The sequence below is a fragment of the Phodopus roborovskii genome, unplaced genomic scaffold (genome assembly GCF_943737965.1).
Source record: "Phodopus roborovskii unplaced genomic scaffold, PHOROB, whole genome shotgun sequence".
In the NCBI taxonomy this organism is placed as follows: Eukaryota; Metazoa; Chordata; class Mammalia; order Rodentia; family Cricetidae; genus Phodopus; species Phodopus roborovskii.
In genome coordinates, this window is record NW_026125295.1 from 9609136 (window position 1) to 9627346 (window position 18211).

Here is an 18211-nt window from a genome sequence, read left to right on the forward strand (position 1 = left end):
GCGCGTGCGCACACCTTGAGCTCTCATTCGCTGCTGCTAAGCGACGCTCACACCCAAACAGACCAATCACGGCGCGTCTCGGCAGTCCAGTTGCTCAGACTCCGGAATTGGCGTGCCTCTTAAAGGGCTGGTACCCACTGGCTTCCCACCTCCCTGGTCTCCTCGCATGCTCGGCCGGAGGCCCACGCGTGAGTCTCACCTGGAGCGGTGTGAAGAGACTCCGATGTCCCCTCGAAGCCTGGCCCGGAGCGGACAGGACTGTTCGTTCTCCAGAGGCGTCCGGGTGACTGGAGTGACACTCCCTGGGCGTGGGTTCTTGCAGGCTACAGCAGCTGGGCAAGAGGCCCCAGATAGAGGATCCGAAGAGCACGGCCTCCTGCCAGCCTGGAGGAGGTGCCAAAGTCCGATTCCCCGAGCGACACACCCTCGCTGTGAGGCTGGGCGGGGGTAGGGTAGCAAAGTTGGGCGGGCGCCTGCTGTTTTGACGCGTGCCGAGTACCACGGTGTGCGTGCGCCAGGCAGTGTGAACACTGGCAAGTCACTCCTGACTCCCGAGACCATGTCAAGAGGAGAGGGTAGGGTCGAGCACGCGGCAGGAACGCAGGGGCTACACCGCTAGTCATGCTGCCGAGAAGCATGGATGCTTCTAGGGAGAATTTATGGGAACATTTGGCTTCGCTTTGGGCTCAGGGAAAGCTTCCGCAAGGAGCAGCCGCCTGGGCGAAGGGGAGTTGGTATGTTTCACGGTGGCTTGTACACAGTACTCCGTGTGGCTGAAGATGTAGCTCTGGCGATGGAATGCTTGAACTGCAAAACCCCGTATCAGCCCTGTCTTCTCCTGTCCGTGGCATCAGAACTCCAAGCCCTCCTGCCTTTGGGTCTTAGACTCCGTGACTCTCCACTTCCGCATTCTCAGGGCCCATCAGCTTCTCTGAAACCTCAGTTTTACTTTTTGAGACAGGATCTTAGGTATCCCGAGCTGATCTTGCGCTCACGATGTGTCTATCAGGCTGTGACTCTGCCTCCTGATCCGACCTGATCCTCCTAGCCTCCGTTTCCTGCGTGCTGGGATTGCTGGTGTGCGCCACCAGTCTGTGTGGCACAGGAACTCAAACCCAGAATTTCCTGCCTGCTACACGAGAGAGAGCTCTATCCACTGAGCCACATTCCCCAGTCCCAGATTTCCTGATCCCGAGGCCAAGTACGAGTCAGTGAACCCCAGCAGTGACTCCCCTATTCCTCAGACTCCATCACCACATGAGTACACCCTCCAAATAAACCCTCATATAGAAGAAACAGCCTTAATGGCTCTGTCTCTATGGGGAAGCCTAACGCGGGAAACAGCAGCTGGATAGACAGGTTGCAGTTCCACAGAGAGATCTGAGCGGGTGAAGACTCCTATAAGGCATTTTTCTCGTGGGTGGAAATGGAAACTGGGTTTATGTAACCACAGACAAATTACAAAAAGAACACAGGAAGGCTTGTGATACTCTAAGATAGCCTCCAGACATTCCTGGTATTCAAGTCCTGCCGTAGTTCCCTCCCACACTGAGTCAGGCCTGGTCTGTAACAAGCTTCAGCAAGCCTAGGTCATAACATTCACAGAGAAAAGTGGTAGGTAAAGGAGACTGACACCCTGCCCACTGTTTTCTCTGTCTAGACAGAGAAACTTTGGTGCTAGACCTGTAAAATTCCAACTCCATGTGGTGATATTTTGTTTATGATCTAACAAATAAAGCTTGCCTTAATTAAGGTCAGAGTACAAAGCTAGCCACACTAATTAGCCATAGAGGCCAGGCAGTGGTGGCACACACCTTTAATCCCAGCACTCTGGAGACAGAGGCAGATAGATCTTTGTTAGTTCAAGGCCGCCCCAGACTACACAAAATTGATCCAGTCTAAAACAGAAACAGAACCAAGTGGCGGTGACTTACACCTTTAATCCCAGCACTAAGGAGGTGCGGACCGGAAGGGATATGACGGGGCGGAGAGAGGAATATAAGACAGGACAGGTAGTCTGAGGAGCAGCCTGAGGATGCAGTCAGTCTGAGGATGCAGTCTGAGGATGCAGTCAGTCTGGGGATGCAGGCTGAGGGTGTAGTCAGTCTGAGGGTGCAGTCTGAGGATACAGGCTGAGGATAGGGTCGCCCCTTTGGTCTGAGCATTGCTAGAGGAAAGAACCCCATGGGCTGCTGCTTTGCTTCTCTGATCCTTCAGATTTCACCGCCTGATAGCCGACTCTGAGCTGTTATTATTAAGAACAAAGAGAACTTGTGCTGCTGAAGCCAGTGTAGCAGCTCACAGGTGTTGTGTTCAGGAGGCTGGTACAGGGGCATTGCCATAAACCTGAGCCTGGCCTGGGTGAAATACTGAATTCTAGGCTTGCTTGGCTACATTTTGAGAACCTACTTAAAAACACAAAACACAGCAGAGCTAGAGAGTTGGCTCGGGAGTTTATAGCATTTATTACTCTCGCAGACGACCTGGTCTTGACTCCCAGCTATCCACGGTAGCAGGATTTCTTTTGGGCCGACAACCAGCTCTCAAATCACGGCACAGAGACTTATTATTAGTTATGAATGTTCATTCAGCTTTATCTTATGCTTGTCCCATTAACTCTTATAACTTATTTTAACCTGTTTCTCTTCATTTAAGTTTTGCCTTGGGGATTTTTACCTTTTTGCCTCAACCTGTGAGACTTCAATCTAGAACCTAAAAACCCATGAAAGGGGTTGGGGGGTCAAGAGATGCGGGGGAATTGACCACAAGACAGGATCAAGTGGCAAACTTTATTTTTATACCCGGACTATACTCTTATAGTCAGCAGAGCAAGGATGTAGGTAAGGGGCAGGGGAGGTAAGCGAATGGTTGAGGACCAGGTGTTCTTGCAGGCAGAATATAGAAAAATCACAAAGAATGGATGTTGATGAAAGACTCATGCTCCAACTCAGGAAGGTGACACCCCAAATCATTCACGAGAAGCGGTCTTGATGCAAACAGCAGGAGGAATTTTTATTTCAAGTGCATTGGGGTCCATAGTCATACGCCACGCAGGGGTAGAGGACTGAGGACCTCGATGCCAAATCGAGACAGTTTTTATAGGGTTTATAACAAAGCCCACACACAAAACCAATCATCCCAAAGTGTCAAGATCCCACGTGATACAGGCCAATCAATTTAAACCTTTTTTTTTTTTTCTATAGCTGTATTGGTGTGGGCTCCTGGGTGGAGTGATAATTGGCAGTTAGGATTTGGGGCGGGGGTTCCGCAAGCAGTTTGCTAAATTTAGATAGGCAGCTGGTCAACTCATCTCCTGTTATTCAGCCAGAAAGCAAGACCTTGGGACAGTTTAGAACTTGGGTGGTTATGTCTTTTTGAACAAGATGACCCATAACAATTCCCAGAAACCAGACTGTTGTCGAGAATAACAACATTCCTCAGAAACTAGGTGGTTATGAATAATAATAACAATTTCCAGGAACCGGTCATCATGACTGGGTTATTTCATGTGTTTCCTTTTTCCTGAGCTTTGCCTATAACTAGGGTGATTTTTAAATACATGCTGGTGGATATTTTTATACAGTGGTCATTGGAGATTTAGGCTGTATTTTCATCCATTCATTGACGTGGGTGGGAAGATCAGGAGTTATGAGAACAAGAAAGGGTTACTATGGTGAGGGGGCTAGTGCTTATGTGCTAGGCTGATCTTGCTAAATAGAGATAGCTACTAAATCATCAAACCTTTGTGGAATAACTTAAGCCAAGAGGAAGCCAAAGTTCAGCCAAGGTCCGTTCCATAACTGAGCATAGATCCAGCCTCAGTTTCCAACACCTTTCCTTCTGTATGTCATACTCCGTGTCTGTTTGTCTGGAGGCTGCCTGGCTGGCTGGCCCCAGACGTCTCCATCGCTTTCTCCATTGTTCTCTCTGTCTCCCTCCTCCTACGTATTCTCTCTGCCCACCAGCTCTTCCTATCCCTCTACTGCCTAGCTATTGGCCATTCAGCTTTTTATTAGACCAATCAGGTGCCTTGGGCAGGCAAGGTGAAACAGAAACACATCGTTACATCACTAAACAAATGCAGCATAAACAAATGTAACACACCTTTGCCTGGTGAAAGTAATATTCTGAAACATAAACAAATGTAATGCATCTTTACATAGCTAAAGTAATATTCCACAATATTTCCCCCTTTTTGTCTAAATAAAAGAAAGGTTCTAACTTTAACATAGTAAGGCTATATACAATAAGACTAAGTATCAAGGAAGAATTACATTTACAATATCCAGTCCATTTTTATTTAACAAATTCAGAGAAAACACTTTATTATCCAACATATTAGCTCTGTACCAAATTCACCTTCTATCATAACTAAGGAAAACTGTAGCTATTACTATCTCCGTTAAAGATCACAGAAGGATATAATATTATCTGACTACACAGGAAGTGCATAGCAAACAACTTCCAAAACTATAGAAAAGACAGAGACAGCTGGCTGCCTGGACAATCACAAAAGGTTCCTCTGAAACACTGGGGTATCCATCTTTGGCCTACAGGCCTAGAACCTTTGGCAGACTTTTCTATGAAGCAGTACATTTGAAGGATCTTGTCTTGGCAAAGTTCAGCAGTCACTTTCCTTTGTGTCCTGCTGGTCCAGTTTGGATGGCATATGGCATACTGTCAGCAGTCAAAGCAAGGCCAGTTTCTTGCCCAAGTGGCTAGCTTTGCCACAGTGAAAACAAATTCCATATGGAGGTTCTTCAATGTCCCTCATCCTTTTACAGAGTAGATTTGTGCTGCCAGGAACAGATGAGTCTCACTTTCAAGAAAAGCTTTGGTTATTAAACATCTTAAATGCCATGTTCTGTAAGTCTCTGAATCATTTGAAGCTCATCTATCTCTAAAATATACCTGTTTAACTTTGAAAACATACCTAATATGACCACAAGTTAATTGTTATAGATGACCAACTACTAACCCACATTTTGTAATTGTACATTACATTTTAAATAAGCATCATAAGTACAATACCTCACACAAGACTAGAAACATACATACAGTATAACAAACTAATTTAAATTTGTATCAACATACCAAAATCCATACCAGCATAAAATATTTGAGGTTAATAGTTGTCTTTTTAATCCTTCATTCCTATAGACCCCCTAAACGGTAGCAAACATCCATAACCCACCGAATGACCAAAAACCACCCACCCTACCTCTTGGGTATGTGGGCATTGCGTTCTCTAGACTGTTCCCTGTTGTCTGAGGGTGAAAGCATCTTTAGGGGACTCTGAGAAAATAGAGATATCGGTCAAGTCTTGGGAAAACTAGTTGTAACATTAGTTGTGCTGTCTCAGAGCCGTCCCCATGCAGAAGGATCAGAATATATGTCACCTGTCCTGTAGTTTGTTTTTTTTTAATTTATGTCTGTAGCCAGGATTTTCAAGGGTCTCCACCAATCAAACCTGATCTCCATTAAATTTGAGGAAATCCACAGCCTTTTCCTTCCCATGGAAACAAAAGTATAACCTCTTCTCCAACACAATATATTTTCTGAATTCCATTTTAAAGTTAAGACACCCCTAAAGTATCTACGCTGCTTTAATTCCTTCTACAATCCAAGGACTCCCAACAGTTGTCATTTGCTCATCAGTATTCAAAAACTTCAAAATCAACACAACACCATACCCGATCCAGACTCCCCGTGTATTTGCAATCTTTATATGGCCATTTTCCTTTACATTACTCTCTCTTTAAAGACTTTATTATTTTTAAACTATTTTTTCCTATTACTGTCTATACTCATTTTTTTTCCTTTCTTAATCCAATGAACACTTTTTAAAACACACTGTTACTTGTCAAGAGGTATTTTTGATTTTCCTTTTCTTAGAGCATACTTGATATTTACTGTCTTTGTATATAGTTTTGTATCAAGCCTAAATTTTTTTCTTTAGACTAAAAGGGGAATTGTAGTAAGATATCAACCCCGCCCACACCTGTCGCCTGACCACGCCCATTGGGGTGGGGACAGGTGAGGATGTGACTTGGGAGAACTAGGTCTGGGGTCCTGGTCCCCAGCTCGATCTCTTGCTTCTTGATCAGAGACAGAGAGCATCTGGAGGCATCCTTGGAACAGGAATCTGCTGGCGTCATCTGTCTCTGTTGTAGGTGATTTCTCCCTGAATAAACATCCATCAGCCTATCTGTTTTCCCCATCCTTATCTATCCATGACAGAGAGCTGCTTTCAATTGAGAGCTGCATTCAAACCCACCCTCAACCCCTACCCAGCAAACCCAACCCCTTACTTTCCACCAATCAGGTGCCTTAGGCATGCAAAGCAACACATCTTTACATAATTGAACAAATGCAGCATGAACAAATACAACACACCTTTACATAGTTAAAGTAATATTCTACAACACATAACCATCTGTAACTCCATTTCCAAAGGACTCACCACCCTCTCTTGACATCTACTGACTTTGCCATTATAGGCTTGTGGTACGCCTGTATATATGCAGGCAAAGCATTCACACACATAAAACAAATACATTTTAAAACACAAAAATAGAGCAGGGCATGGTGGTGCACACCTTTAATTCCAGCGCTTGGGAGACAGAGGCAGGTGGATCTCTGATTTCAAGGCCAGCTTGGTCTACAGCCAGAGAAACCCTGTCTCCACAGAAAGTAGAAAAACCCAAGCTGGAGTGTGAGTGTGGCTCATGTGGGAGAGTGGCTGTCCGGGATGTCTGTGTGAAGCCTTGGGCTCTACCCCAGCATGATGTAAACACCCACAGTTCCAGCACTCTGCTGAGTCAAGCTCACAGTCATTGCTGGTGCATTTGCAGCCCAGCTGGGCCTCCTGACTCTCTCTCTCTCTCTCTCTCTCTCTCTCTCTCTCTCTCTCTCTGTCTCTCTCTCTCTCTCTCTCTCTCTCTGTGTGTGTGTGTGTGTGTGTGTGTGTCTTGTTTGTTTGAGACAGTGTTTCTCTGTGTAACAGTCCTGGCTGTCCTGGAACTCACTTTGTAGACCAGGCTGGTCTCAAATTTGCTGAGATCCATCTGCCTCTGCTTCCCAAGTGCCAGGATTAAAGGCAGGTGCCACCACTGCCCAGTGAGCGAGACACTGTCTTAAAGCCAAAATCAAATAAACAAAATAATATCTTTTCAAATGTGGATTGGTATTTGAGGAGTGAGTGATTTAGATAGACTATTTCTTCACCTTCTGCCTGGTACACCTGGTGAGTGTCATACACTGCCATGAATGGAATGGGAGACAGGTAAAATGTGCTACCTATGATCCTGGACCTCATCTCCAGTCTCTGGCTACTCATACCCACTGTCATCTTCAGAGCCTTCCATTGCAAGCCTCTCCAGCTCTCTACCCCCCACAGTCTCTACATCTCCATGGACAACCTCCATGACTAGTTCTTTTTAACGTTAGACATTTGATCCCTCTCCTCTCTTTCAGATCTTCTGCCTCCCTCCCAAACTAGTCTGGGGAAATTTCTAGGCCAGTATCCCTTTACTTTGTTCATTAATTCCTTTTACTTTTCACAACATAAGTTGGGAGTCCTGGGGTGACCTATCACGTGTATGACACCATTTATTTATTTGTTTATTTATTTTGAGTCAGGGTTTCTCAGCAGCTTTGGAGCCTGTTGTGGGACTTGCTCTGTAGACCAGGCTGACCTCGAACTCACAGAGATCCACCAAGTGCTGGGATTAAAGGCATGTTCCACCACTGCCAGGCCTCTATCACACTATGACACATTGACACATTGGGCTCATCCTTCTGTCCCCACCTACCATCCACCTCCTCCTGGGCTGTAAGTGAGGCTGCCACGTGAGTCTGTGCTATGCACATTGCTAACCTCAGCTAGGTCCTTGAGCCATCCAGCAGATGCCAAGTTCCGAGTTGAGTGAGTCCCATCGCCTAGGTAATCTACACATCCTCACGCGGAGACACTTTCTCCCTGGAGGGCTTGTTCTCAATGGTTGGGTCAGTGCCCGCCCCCTGCACTTTCTGCTCCTCAACACCATCTCCTGGTGAAGCCACCCCTCCACGGTCCAGACAGGGATTGTTGAGGGCAGAATGGTCTTAAGCAAGGTCTCCATCCGTTCCTGATGGCTCCACTTCCTTCTGCAGGTCTCGGGGAGATTCCTGTGGGGGAGAGAACCTCCTGTGGGAACTTGAGAAGCAAGGAGCTCCGAGTCCTGACCCCACTCAGGCAGGTCCCATCGACCTCTCTCATTGAATCCCCGCACTGGGAAAAGAGGTGGAAGCTGCTGCTTTGCAAGCCTGAATTGGGGGGCGGAGCAAGTGGTGGTGGTGGTGGTGGGGCGAACCTGCTCTAGGGCAGGGAAAGGAAGCTCCAGGAAGACCCTCCAGACCTGCCACCTAAGTGAAATCCTAACCCACATTGCCCAGGCTCAGAGCCCGACGGCCCTTTGATCGAAGGATTCGGGGAAAGGCATCTATTTTCTGACCTAGGGTAAAGTGAAGGAAGTACTTTTTAGGGTTGCGACTGGCAATGAGTACGATTCCACAACGAATTTTTACTCGTGTGTATATGCGTGTGCAGCACATGTGTGGCCGGGCAGGCCAGAAAGAGAGTGTCAGTGCTTGGGCTCAAACTCTCTCTCCTCTCTAAGAGCGGTTAAGTTTATTAACCACTGGCCGCTCGTATACAAATTTATTGTCCAGAGACAATCTAGACACATTCGAGCATTTTCCAGGTTAAGGAAGCTAATACCAGTGCTTTCTGGCTTGATCTGCCCGGAGGAGACACCCCCAGCTCTCCCAGCCCTGGGACGGGAGGGAGAGGCGGGTCAGTCCCGTGGCTGTCCATCTTCAGCCAGGCCCCGCCCTCAGGGGGAGCGTCACAGCCTACGCGAGCGGCAGGCTCGCGCGTCCAATCACGAGCGACGCCCGCCCTCGGCGCCTCCAATCAGCGCCCCGCCCCGCCCCTCCACGCCCCGCCCCCCGGGGAGGGCGGGGCCGGACTCGGCGGCTCAGGCTTCGCCGCGTCAGTAGCGCGCGACGGTGCAGCTGCGGGCCCGGGGTTCGGAGCTTACTCGCGGCATGTCGGTCATCTTCGCCCCTGACTGGCTTCGCGGCAAGGCCAAGGTCAACCAGGAGACCATCCAGCGGGTGAGCGTCACCGAGGCGGGGGCCCTGTGTGCCGGGGACGGGTGGGGGCCCCGGGTCACAGCGGCGCCGGCCCGGGGCCCCCACCTGATGCCGCCCTGCACCTCCCCCTCCGCCCGCCTTCCAGCTCCTGGAGGAGAACGACCAGCTGATCCGCTGTATCGTGGAGTACCAGAACAAGGGCCGAGCGAACGAGTGCGTCCAGTGAGTGCCCCTGGGGGCGGGACGTGCGGGTGCGGCGGCCTGGGTCGCCGGTGCGTGCCGCCTGTCTGCGACCCTCCCTGGCACATGGGCTGCGGCAGGGGAATGGTCACAAGTTTGACCCCTGTGCCCCCTGCCCTCCGTAGGTTATTTACTTACTACTTGGAACCATATAGGTAGTTTACGGTAGAAGCTGGGCTTATTCGGGGTTTCACGTAAAGCCCCCGTTGGCTGATGGCAGGGAAGCATCGGGAAGCTAGGCTCGGAGAAGAGCCATTGCCTCCTTGTTTCCCTTCATTCCCAGTAAGTTAATCGAGGCATTTGGTTACATAGCAGTCAGCCTGTGAGACTTACACAGGAACAGCGAAGGGATTAACACCTTAAACCGAAGGCTGATTCAGGATATGATTAATGTGCCCTCTATGGGATACCAGACCGGGGAGGAACAGAATTCAATGCCCCTTTCTAAATCCAGCTCAAGAATCAGTCGCCTACAATCCTCCTCCAGTTGCCTCGATGGGATAGCAGATTTTCCATTTGAGGTGTTTGTTTGACTCCAGCATTTGCTGGGTTTTTTTTGTTTTGTTTTTTTGTTTTTTACAGCTTATAGTAAACACTTTCTCATTTTTAGAAAATGCCTGCCACTCATATCTCTTTAGTACATTGACTCTTGAGCAAGGATAGGAAAACCCTACAAATCTATGCTGGTTTTTTTTTTTTTTACATTGTGAAGGTTTTACTTCCCAAGTTTGATGACCCTTCCTGAATGGCAAGCAATTGAGAATTGCTACAGTCATATGCTCACCTTGATTGTAGAACAGGCGCTCTCTCCCCCTCTCTCTTTCCCTCCCTCCAAGGTTTCTCTGTGAACTTGCTCTATAGACCAGGCTGGCTTTGAACTCGGAGATCCACCTGCCTCCTGAGAGCTGGGTATACTATAGACTAGGAAGTAGTGTTTGATGTACTGGGGAATAAGAAGCACAGAAGATTCCAAATCTCTCGTGGAGCTGACATTCTAGAGTCCAGAGGGAGGGCTGGAGAACTTGTTGCTCTTTGCAAAGGACCCAGGTTCAATGCCCAGTAGTGGTGGCTCACAACCATCTGTAACTCCGGTTGCAGGGGATCTGATGCCCTGGGAACCAGGCATGTGTGTGGTGCACATACATACATGCAGGCAAAACATTCATACACAGAACTCAGAGGGAAGGAATATAAGGAGACATGTAATAATAAGTGATTTGAGTGGGGTGAAGTTGGGGGTGTGGCAGAGCACCTTGCCTGCCATGCACAGGAAATTCAGAGTTCAATTTCCAATGCTGCAGAGACCAAGCATGCTAAGTCTAGGGATGGGTGGGGTGGGGTGCAGAGTTCCTCCAACAAGGTAGCATTGAGTGAAGCCCTGCGCCCCAGAGAGAGGCAGGATAAGGGTGCTGAGTATCCTCAGCCATAGTAAGGAGACCCTGTGTTCAGAATTTAACAAAGGAAAGCCATAGGAGATGGGCACACAGGAAGTAACTGGAGAGACCCTTCACATGAGACGTCGTAGCAATGCAAGAGGATCTTGATGTCAGTTGTGCTGTGATCACTCCAGCTCTGGAGAGCAAAGCAGGGCTGCATGGAGTAAGTAAACTACTGTTATAGTCCAAGCAAAAAAGTCAAGGTTGCTTGGTCTAGTGGGCACATGCATGAGTGATAAATGAGAATTCCAAATGAGATTCCAAATTGAGCATGGTGGTTAAGTGAGGTATGTTGATACACTTGGGAAGGTAGAGGCAGGTGGATCAAAAGTTAAAAAAACAAAAATAACAAAAAGATCGGTGATGGTGTCGTTCATTCAGGGGAACTCCATTCCACCATTCAGCAGATTTTCTTCTAGCCTGCATGGTTTGTAAAGACAAGCATCTAATCCTTGTTTTTTGCTCATAGGTACCAGCATGTCTTGCATAGAAATCTCATTTACTTAGCTACCATCGCAGATGCCAACACAAGCAGCCTGACAAAGTCGGCGGAATAGTCTTCCAGGAGGAGTGACTGAGTGGAGCTCATCTCCTGTAAAATAGAGACAGAATTGCCAGTGACTCAACAACTTAGAGCATGGGCGAGTGAAGTCTGTGCTTCCTAGACTTCGAGGAGAGTTGCTACCAACTCTACTGTATTCTTAGTGTAAATATTTTAGTAATAAAGCAGACCCCACAGTGAAACTGAACCAAGGTATGTGACATTACCATTGTCAACCAAATCAACAGTGCTTCTTAAGTCTCTGATGTAATAAATCATGTGTCTCTGTCCCACCAGCCAGCTCTCAGACAACAAGGGGACTTATTAATTATGAAAGCTTGGCCTTAGCGTAGGCTTATTCCCAACTCGCTCTATAGCTTAACTCAGTTATATGCATCTACGCTCTGTCACACACTGCCCACCCTGCTTCTGCGTCTCCTTGTGTCTCTCCTGTATGTAGATTCATCTCCTGCCCTGAACCCCGCCTATATCTCCTGTCTAGCATCGGCTGTTCAGCTCTGTATTAAACCAATCACAGCAGTATACTTCACACAGTGTACAAATGTCCCACAACAGTGATGCACACTTCTCTTCAGTGTCCCAGGATGTCTCTTCGTGCTGTAACCTACATCAGTATTGCCATTACAGGGCCCTGTTGTTACTTTTCTTCTAGGTTATAGAAATGCCGACTCTTTTCAGGGAGAGGGGTTGAAGCAAGTATCCCTGCCTAAGGCTGAATTACACATTAAAGAGAGAATCCATCACAGGGTGCATTCAAAGCTGAGAGGCTTTTTTTTTTTTTAATTATTAATAACCAACACTAGGCACATCTGGGAGGTAGAGGCAAGGGGTCAAGGTTATCCTGGGTCACATGAGACCCTGAAAAAGGAAAAATGTTTTTGTTAGCATATACAAAAAAGGTTTAACAATGACATTTTATTCCATTTTTGTTTGTTTGCTTCTGGAGACAGAGTTTCTCTCTGTGGCCTTTGCGGTTCTGGAACTCTCTCTGTAGACCAGGCTGGCCTTGAACTCAAGATCTCCACCTACCTCTGCCTCCCAAATGCTGGGATTCAAGGCTTTGACCACCTTTCTTTTGTTTCCTTTCTGCCTTTCTTTTCTCTTTTTGTTATTGCTGTTTTTCAAGATAAGGTTTCTCTGGGTAACCCTGACTGTCCTGGAACTCACTCTGTAGACCAGGCTGGCCTCACGCTCACAGAGAACATACATATATTATGTGTTTTGATCATATTCACTCCCTGTTACTCTTTCTTGACCCCTTCCTACAACATGGATGTAATTTCAAGGTTTTTCACTTTTCTGCTATGAAACCAGCCTGTCATAAAAGGATAGACACCAAATGCATCAGTTTTCTTTCTGTTGCCGTGGACACAACACCGTGATGAAAAGCAACTTGTGAAGGAAAGAGTTTATTTGGCCTGAACATCCTGGTGACAGTCCATCATGAAGGGCAAAGATTTGGGGGCAGGAACCGAAGCAGAGGCATGGAAGACTGGTGCTTACCGACCTACTCTCCTTCAAAAGACTGAAAGTCTGTTAGCTGCTCAGCCCGAGAGACTCGATTGCTCAGCGATCCCAGTCTTACACCGAGGTCTGGAAGAACCCTGCAGAGCTGCTGGTCTTGAGTCTGTTGCAATCCAAACTAAGTTGGTTCTAATATCAACCAGCAAAGGACAGATGAACTTAGCAGTGACCGTGCAAGCTAGCAGAAGTCTAAGTTTCCTTCTTCCAGGTCCTTTTAGCTGGAGGAAGGAAAGAGGCTCAGATTCAGGGTGAATCTTCCTCTTTCAAATAATTCAAAAAAAATCCCGCCAAGGATTTTAGTTGGTTCCAGATGCAGTCAAGTCCACAACAAAAACAGATGGGATCAGAACTTGCTTCTACAAATAGGAAGTACTAACAGTCACTAAAATGAGAAAGTAGGGGTGTCTTCCAGAATGGGGGTGACGGGGAGAGGGAGATGAGTTTGTGAGGGGCATACCTTCAGTAATCCCAGGTAACCCTGAGTTGGTTGGTGTTGGCTGCCATTACAATGAGGTGAATGTACTTCATACCACAGAACTGCCCTCAAAGGTGCAGGCTTTACAGTTTTATAAAAATGACAGGGGCACTGATAATCATGTGTTCATAAAGCCAAGTAATTAGGTGTTGAAAAAAAAATAGTCTTCTACAAATGGCCATGGAACACAGGCTGCCAAGATTTGAGTCCCACCCTACCTGACACCAGAAAACTATTAGTTGTGTAACACTTTTTATCGATCATTTGGAAATTTCACATAATGCATCCTTCCTAATCATTCATTCCCAGGCTTCGCAGGTCTACCCCCAACCTTTGCGAACTTCCCCAAAACAGTAGCAGCAGCAGAAAAACCAAAGTTTAATGTTGTGTTGCTCATACATTTGCTGGAGCACAGTAAAACTCCCAGTGGCTAACCCTTAAAAAAAAAAAAAAAAAACTGAGTCTTCTCCACCAGAAGCCATCAACTGTGAAGAGCTACACTTCAGCATCCTCATCACAATTTTTAATGCTTTTCTGAAGACTGGATTTAAACATAAAAGCAGAAATTTACATGCCCAGTTGTCAACAAGAGGACGTTTTCATGAACTCGATTGAAGTCCATACATGTATTTTTTTTTACTCCCTCCCCGTTTCCTCTTTACTCCTCAATTTCCTTCTCCCTCCCGTGTTGTAGACGGAACCCAGAGCCTCACATACCCTAAGCACATCCTGCACCACTGAGCCACATCCCCAGGGACTTCTGAGTTCGGACAGACAAACTGGAAGGCCTGGGTAAACTGATCACCAAAATACACTTTGGCAGAGGCGTCCTTCTCCAGGGTCAGCCCTGGTAAGTGGAGGTCCTCTCCCGGTGGAAATGTAGAGCCCGGACAGACACACCTGCAAAACAACTTCCACACTTACTACTTAGGAACCGTTGCCCAAGACGGGACAGACTGTAAGAGACTGAGAATCAGGGTGTGTTGTGAGATTGTTTCCTCGTATTGTAAAGATGACACCCAGAAGCTACACCCACAAATCTCACCAAAAAGACTGCTTGAATGTGAGCTCAACAAGGACAGCATCAGAAATACCATACTGGTTAGGGTAAAATAAAGGGATGGTGAGTGTGAGAAATAGTCTTCCGCAGGGAAGCACACACCAGTTGGCCATGCAATACCAAATGGTCTGCCCTAAAAACACATACAAGTAACATACAGACTGAGTAGGTTGTAATTAAGGATGTATATACATAAATACATTTAGCAACAATTAGTGGAAATATAGGTCACTGATTTGAAAAGATTGAGTTGGGGGTACGGAAGGGTCTAGGGAAGGGAAAGAGAAGTTGAAAATGGCATAATTGTTTATAATCTCCACAAATAAAATAAGTATTTTTTTGTTTCGTTTTTTCCAAGACAGGGTTTCTCTGTGTTCCTCATACTGTCATAACGCTCACTCTGTAGGCTGGCTTCAAACTCACAGATTCTCCCGCCTCTTCTCCCTAGTGCTGGGATTAAAGGTGTGCACCACTACTGCCCAGTGTCCAAGAGTCTTTTATCTCCAGACAAACAGTAAGGAAATACGTATGGATCAGATGGACAGGGACTCTGGCTCTCGGGAGTCACAGAATTCTGGGTGTTACAGCTCTGGCAGTTGGGAGCCAAGGAATACCACAGGTCACAGTAAGCGTGGCAGCTTACAGCCTGTGACAGTTTGGCTCCAGCAAAAGAAGGTCTCAGCCAAACCTTATTCGAGAGACCTACTGCAAAGGAAGAATCTAGGAGAGAGGCCACCCCTGCCAATGGGAGGAGGCATCTGGACAGCCACAGGATGAAGAGGCCCAGGGTTTATATATGGCTTCTTAGGGGCGGAGATTTCCCAGGGAGGTTTCTTGTGTGGGGATTGGTCAAATTGCAATCCCTGAGCTCAGATTGGCTAGATCTGGTCAGATTGCAATGCCTGAGCTCAGATTGGCTAGATCTCCTGCTCGGGGATTGGTTGGTTAGTTTAATGCACAGGTTTGGGGGCAGGTTTGGCTCTGTCTTCAGGGTCACTGTGCAGCATTCCTTAGTCTCTGTCTTCAGGATCGGGATGCAGCATTTCTTAGGCTGTCTTCAGCATCGGGGTGCATTCCTTAGGCTCTTTCTTCAGGGTCGGGGTGCATTCCTTAGGCTCTGTCTTCAGGGTCGGGGTGCATTCCTTAGGCTTACCCCTTCCCCCTACAAGCATCAAGCCCGCGCAAGGACTAACGAAGGGCCACGTCGCCTCTGGCAGCCTCCACCTAGCTACCGCATTCGTTGCCGGCTTCAGACGACCGGGAAACCTCGCGATGCTACGCGAGCCGCGGTTGACAGCTTGCACACGTCCGGGGACTTGGGATAGGACCGCAGCCTGGGAGGGGCGGGGCCGGGCGTGGAGGGGCGGGGCCGGATGGTCTCTCTCTCTCCCGGGGCCCCAGCTCAGGGGCTGGCCCTCGGCGAGATCGGCCGGGCTCTCGCGATACTTGCGTCCATTCTCGCGCGCTCCGGCGTGGCAGCGGGCGGCTGGCGCTGGCCGGGAGGAGGTGGCGTTCCGTTGGTGACGTTGGGCTCCGGCGGCGCCGGCAGGGCGTTCTCCCGCGCTGACCCGCAGCTGTGCGGCCAGGTGAGGAGCTCGGCGGGGTGCGGGCGGCCGGGGCGGGGCCGGGCCGGGCGGAGGCCGCGCCCCCGCCAGGCAGCCCCGGCCCCGCCCTCAGCGCCCTCCCCTCCCTCTTCCTCCCCGCCCGCAGCTCCCGCCGCCGCCGCCGCCGCTGCCGCCGCGCTCGCGATGGGCGCGCAGGACCGGCCGCAGTGCCACTTCGACATCGAGATCAACCGGGAGCCGGGTGAGCCGGGCCGGGCGGGGCCGGGCAGGGCAGGGGCGGGCGGGCACCCGGCGGCCTCCTGCCGCCCCTCCGGGTGCAGCCCCGCCGCTCAGCGCCGCCAGTAGCCGCGGGTCCTCCCCGGCTGCCTCCCGGGCTCCCGCTCCCCCTGGGGCGGCCGGGCCCTGGGCGCCCCTCCGCTCCGGGATTGCATCGTGGACACGCCGCAGCCGTGCCGGTCTGTGTCAGGAGTTCCCGTAGTGGGCAGCCGTTCGCTAAGTGCACACGTCCATGCATGCACACGTAGACACACACGCACGCATGAAACTTGCGTGCCTGCAGCAGAGGCGTACGTACACACACACGGATAAGCATGCTTATGTGCCTGAAACACTTGCTTCAGGCGCAGGTGTTTTTTGTTTTCTCGAGACCGGGGGGGGGGGTGTCTCTGCGTAGCCCTCTCTGCCTGGCTGTTCCTGGTCCTGTAGACCAGGCTGGCCTCGAACTCAGACCCGCCTCCCGCTGCCCCCGGAGCTCTGGCATTAAAGGCTAGGCGCAAGACGAGTTCCAAACGGCAGGAATTTTCATCGGAAGTGTGTTGTGTGTGCTACGTTTTAAGTTGTGGGTTTCTTGCCCCAGCCTCTGAAGATGCAGCAGTGACCGAAACAGCTGTTGGAAGAAGACAGGCATTAGACAAAGGGGTGAAAACACATTTCTCCTCCAGTAGTGCTGTTTAGTGAGGTGGTGAGAAAATTTAAGTAGATGGGAAGCTGAACCATGAGAATGTGTTTGAGAACTGCGCTTCGTAGAGGACAACCGTTTACCTAGGTTCTGAGACAAAGTAGAGTTCACCAAGCTTATTGTGGAGATATTTTCACAGACCTTTGCAAGCCTAAGGCATGAGCATACTCAGAAAGCAATAATTAGTTACTTAGTAATGTAACTCGGAAGTAAAGTATTTTCCTAGAATGCTCAAGGACCTGGCTTTGATCCTCAACATCACAGATATAAATCCTGAAAATACTTAATAGGGTTGCACGATCTTTTGCTTAATGTCTATTTTTAAGGGCATCTTCTGTTTAATCTTTTTTGGTTTGTTTTTTGCTCTTTGAAGTAGGGTTTTTCTGTTCAGTCTTCCTGTCCTGGAATTTCCTCTGTAGACCATGCTGGCCTCGAACTCATAGAGATCCTCTTGCCTCTGCTGGGATTAAAGGTGTGTGCCACCACCCCTCGATTATTTTTAACTTTTAAAAACAAGTAAAAACCCTGTTATCTGAAGCATGGGCTTACTACTGAGCAAGAATGTAGAATTAATGATCAGACAGGAATATAGTTGAATGGAGAGTACTTGTCTGTTATGTGTAAGGCTCCAAGTTCACTTCTCAGCATCACAGATATAGTATCTGATTTACTTTGATAAGCAGAGGTGATATGGGAATCAAGATGTACTGATAGACTTGAGTACACTTAGTGTGTATTTTCAGTTACAATCAATACAAATGCAAAACAGATTGATCTTTGAATAAGACTATTGAATGCAGGCTTAAAGAGGGAAACCCATGCACTCTTTAATGGGTTTTCTGTATTAAGTCAGTAAATTGTTATTGGAAATAATTCTGTGTCTGTTCTTTTGTTATTAAGGATCTTAATGAAGATTTTAATTTCTTTGCTGTAGTATTCACTCACATGTCTATTATTTATTGATGTAGTATTGGTGGTTTGTGGCTTTTAAGAAACTAATGCATTTCTCTTAACTTGTCAGATCTGTGTACATTGGCATTATTTGCCATAGTCTGTAGTCATAACTCAGTTTTCACTCTTGATTGGAAAATGTATTGTTTACCACTCTCAAGGCCTGGCCTAAAGTTTTAAATTAAGGTCCCTGTGAGCTACAAATTGCTTTTGAACCTTGAGGCCAGCCCGAGCATCTTAATGGAGACCATGCTTCAAAAAGTGTGAGACATGTAGGGGCTGAGTGGATAGTATTGAAGGCT

The 18211-nt window shown here is 48.1% G+C and overlaps 2 protein-coding genes across 3 annotated transcripts in view; both read left to right on the forward strand.

Annotated features, from left to right (window-relative positions):
• Positions 1–11563, forward strand: part of Ss18l2 (SS18 like 2) — a 44813-nt gene extending 33250 nt beyond the window's left edge. Inside the window, exons 2-4 of the mRNA XM_051202690.1 lie at positions 9080–9159; positions 9284–9360; positions 11284–11563. Coding sequence (XP_051058647.1) covers positions 9091–9159; positions 9284–9360; positions 11284–11371 — 234 coding nt within the window. The 5' untranslated portion in view covers positions 9080–9090 and the 3' untranslated portion in view covers positions 11372–11563. The remainder of the gene's footprint in view (positions 1–9079; positions 9160–9283; positions 9361–11283) is intronic.
• A 4574-nt stretch (positions 11564–16137) lies between these two features.
• Positions 16138–18211, forward strand: part of Nktr (natural killer cell triggering receptor) — a 34289-nt gene continuing 32215 nt past the window's right edge. For both annotated transcript variants that reach the window (XM_051202627.1, XM_051202638.1), the window contains exon 1: positions 16138–16241. In XM_051202627.1, the coding sequence (XP_051058584.1) occupies positions 16184–16241 (58 nt within the window). In that variant the 5' untranslated portion in view covers positions 16138–16183. The remainder of the gene's footprint in view (positions 16242–18211) is intronic.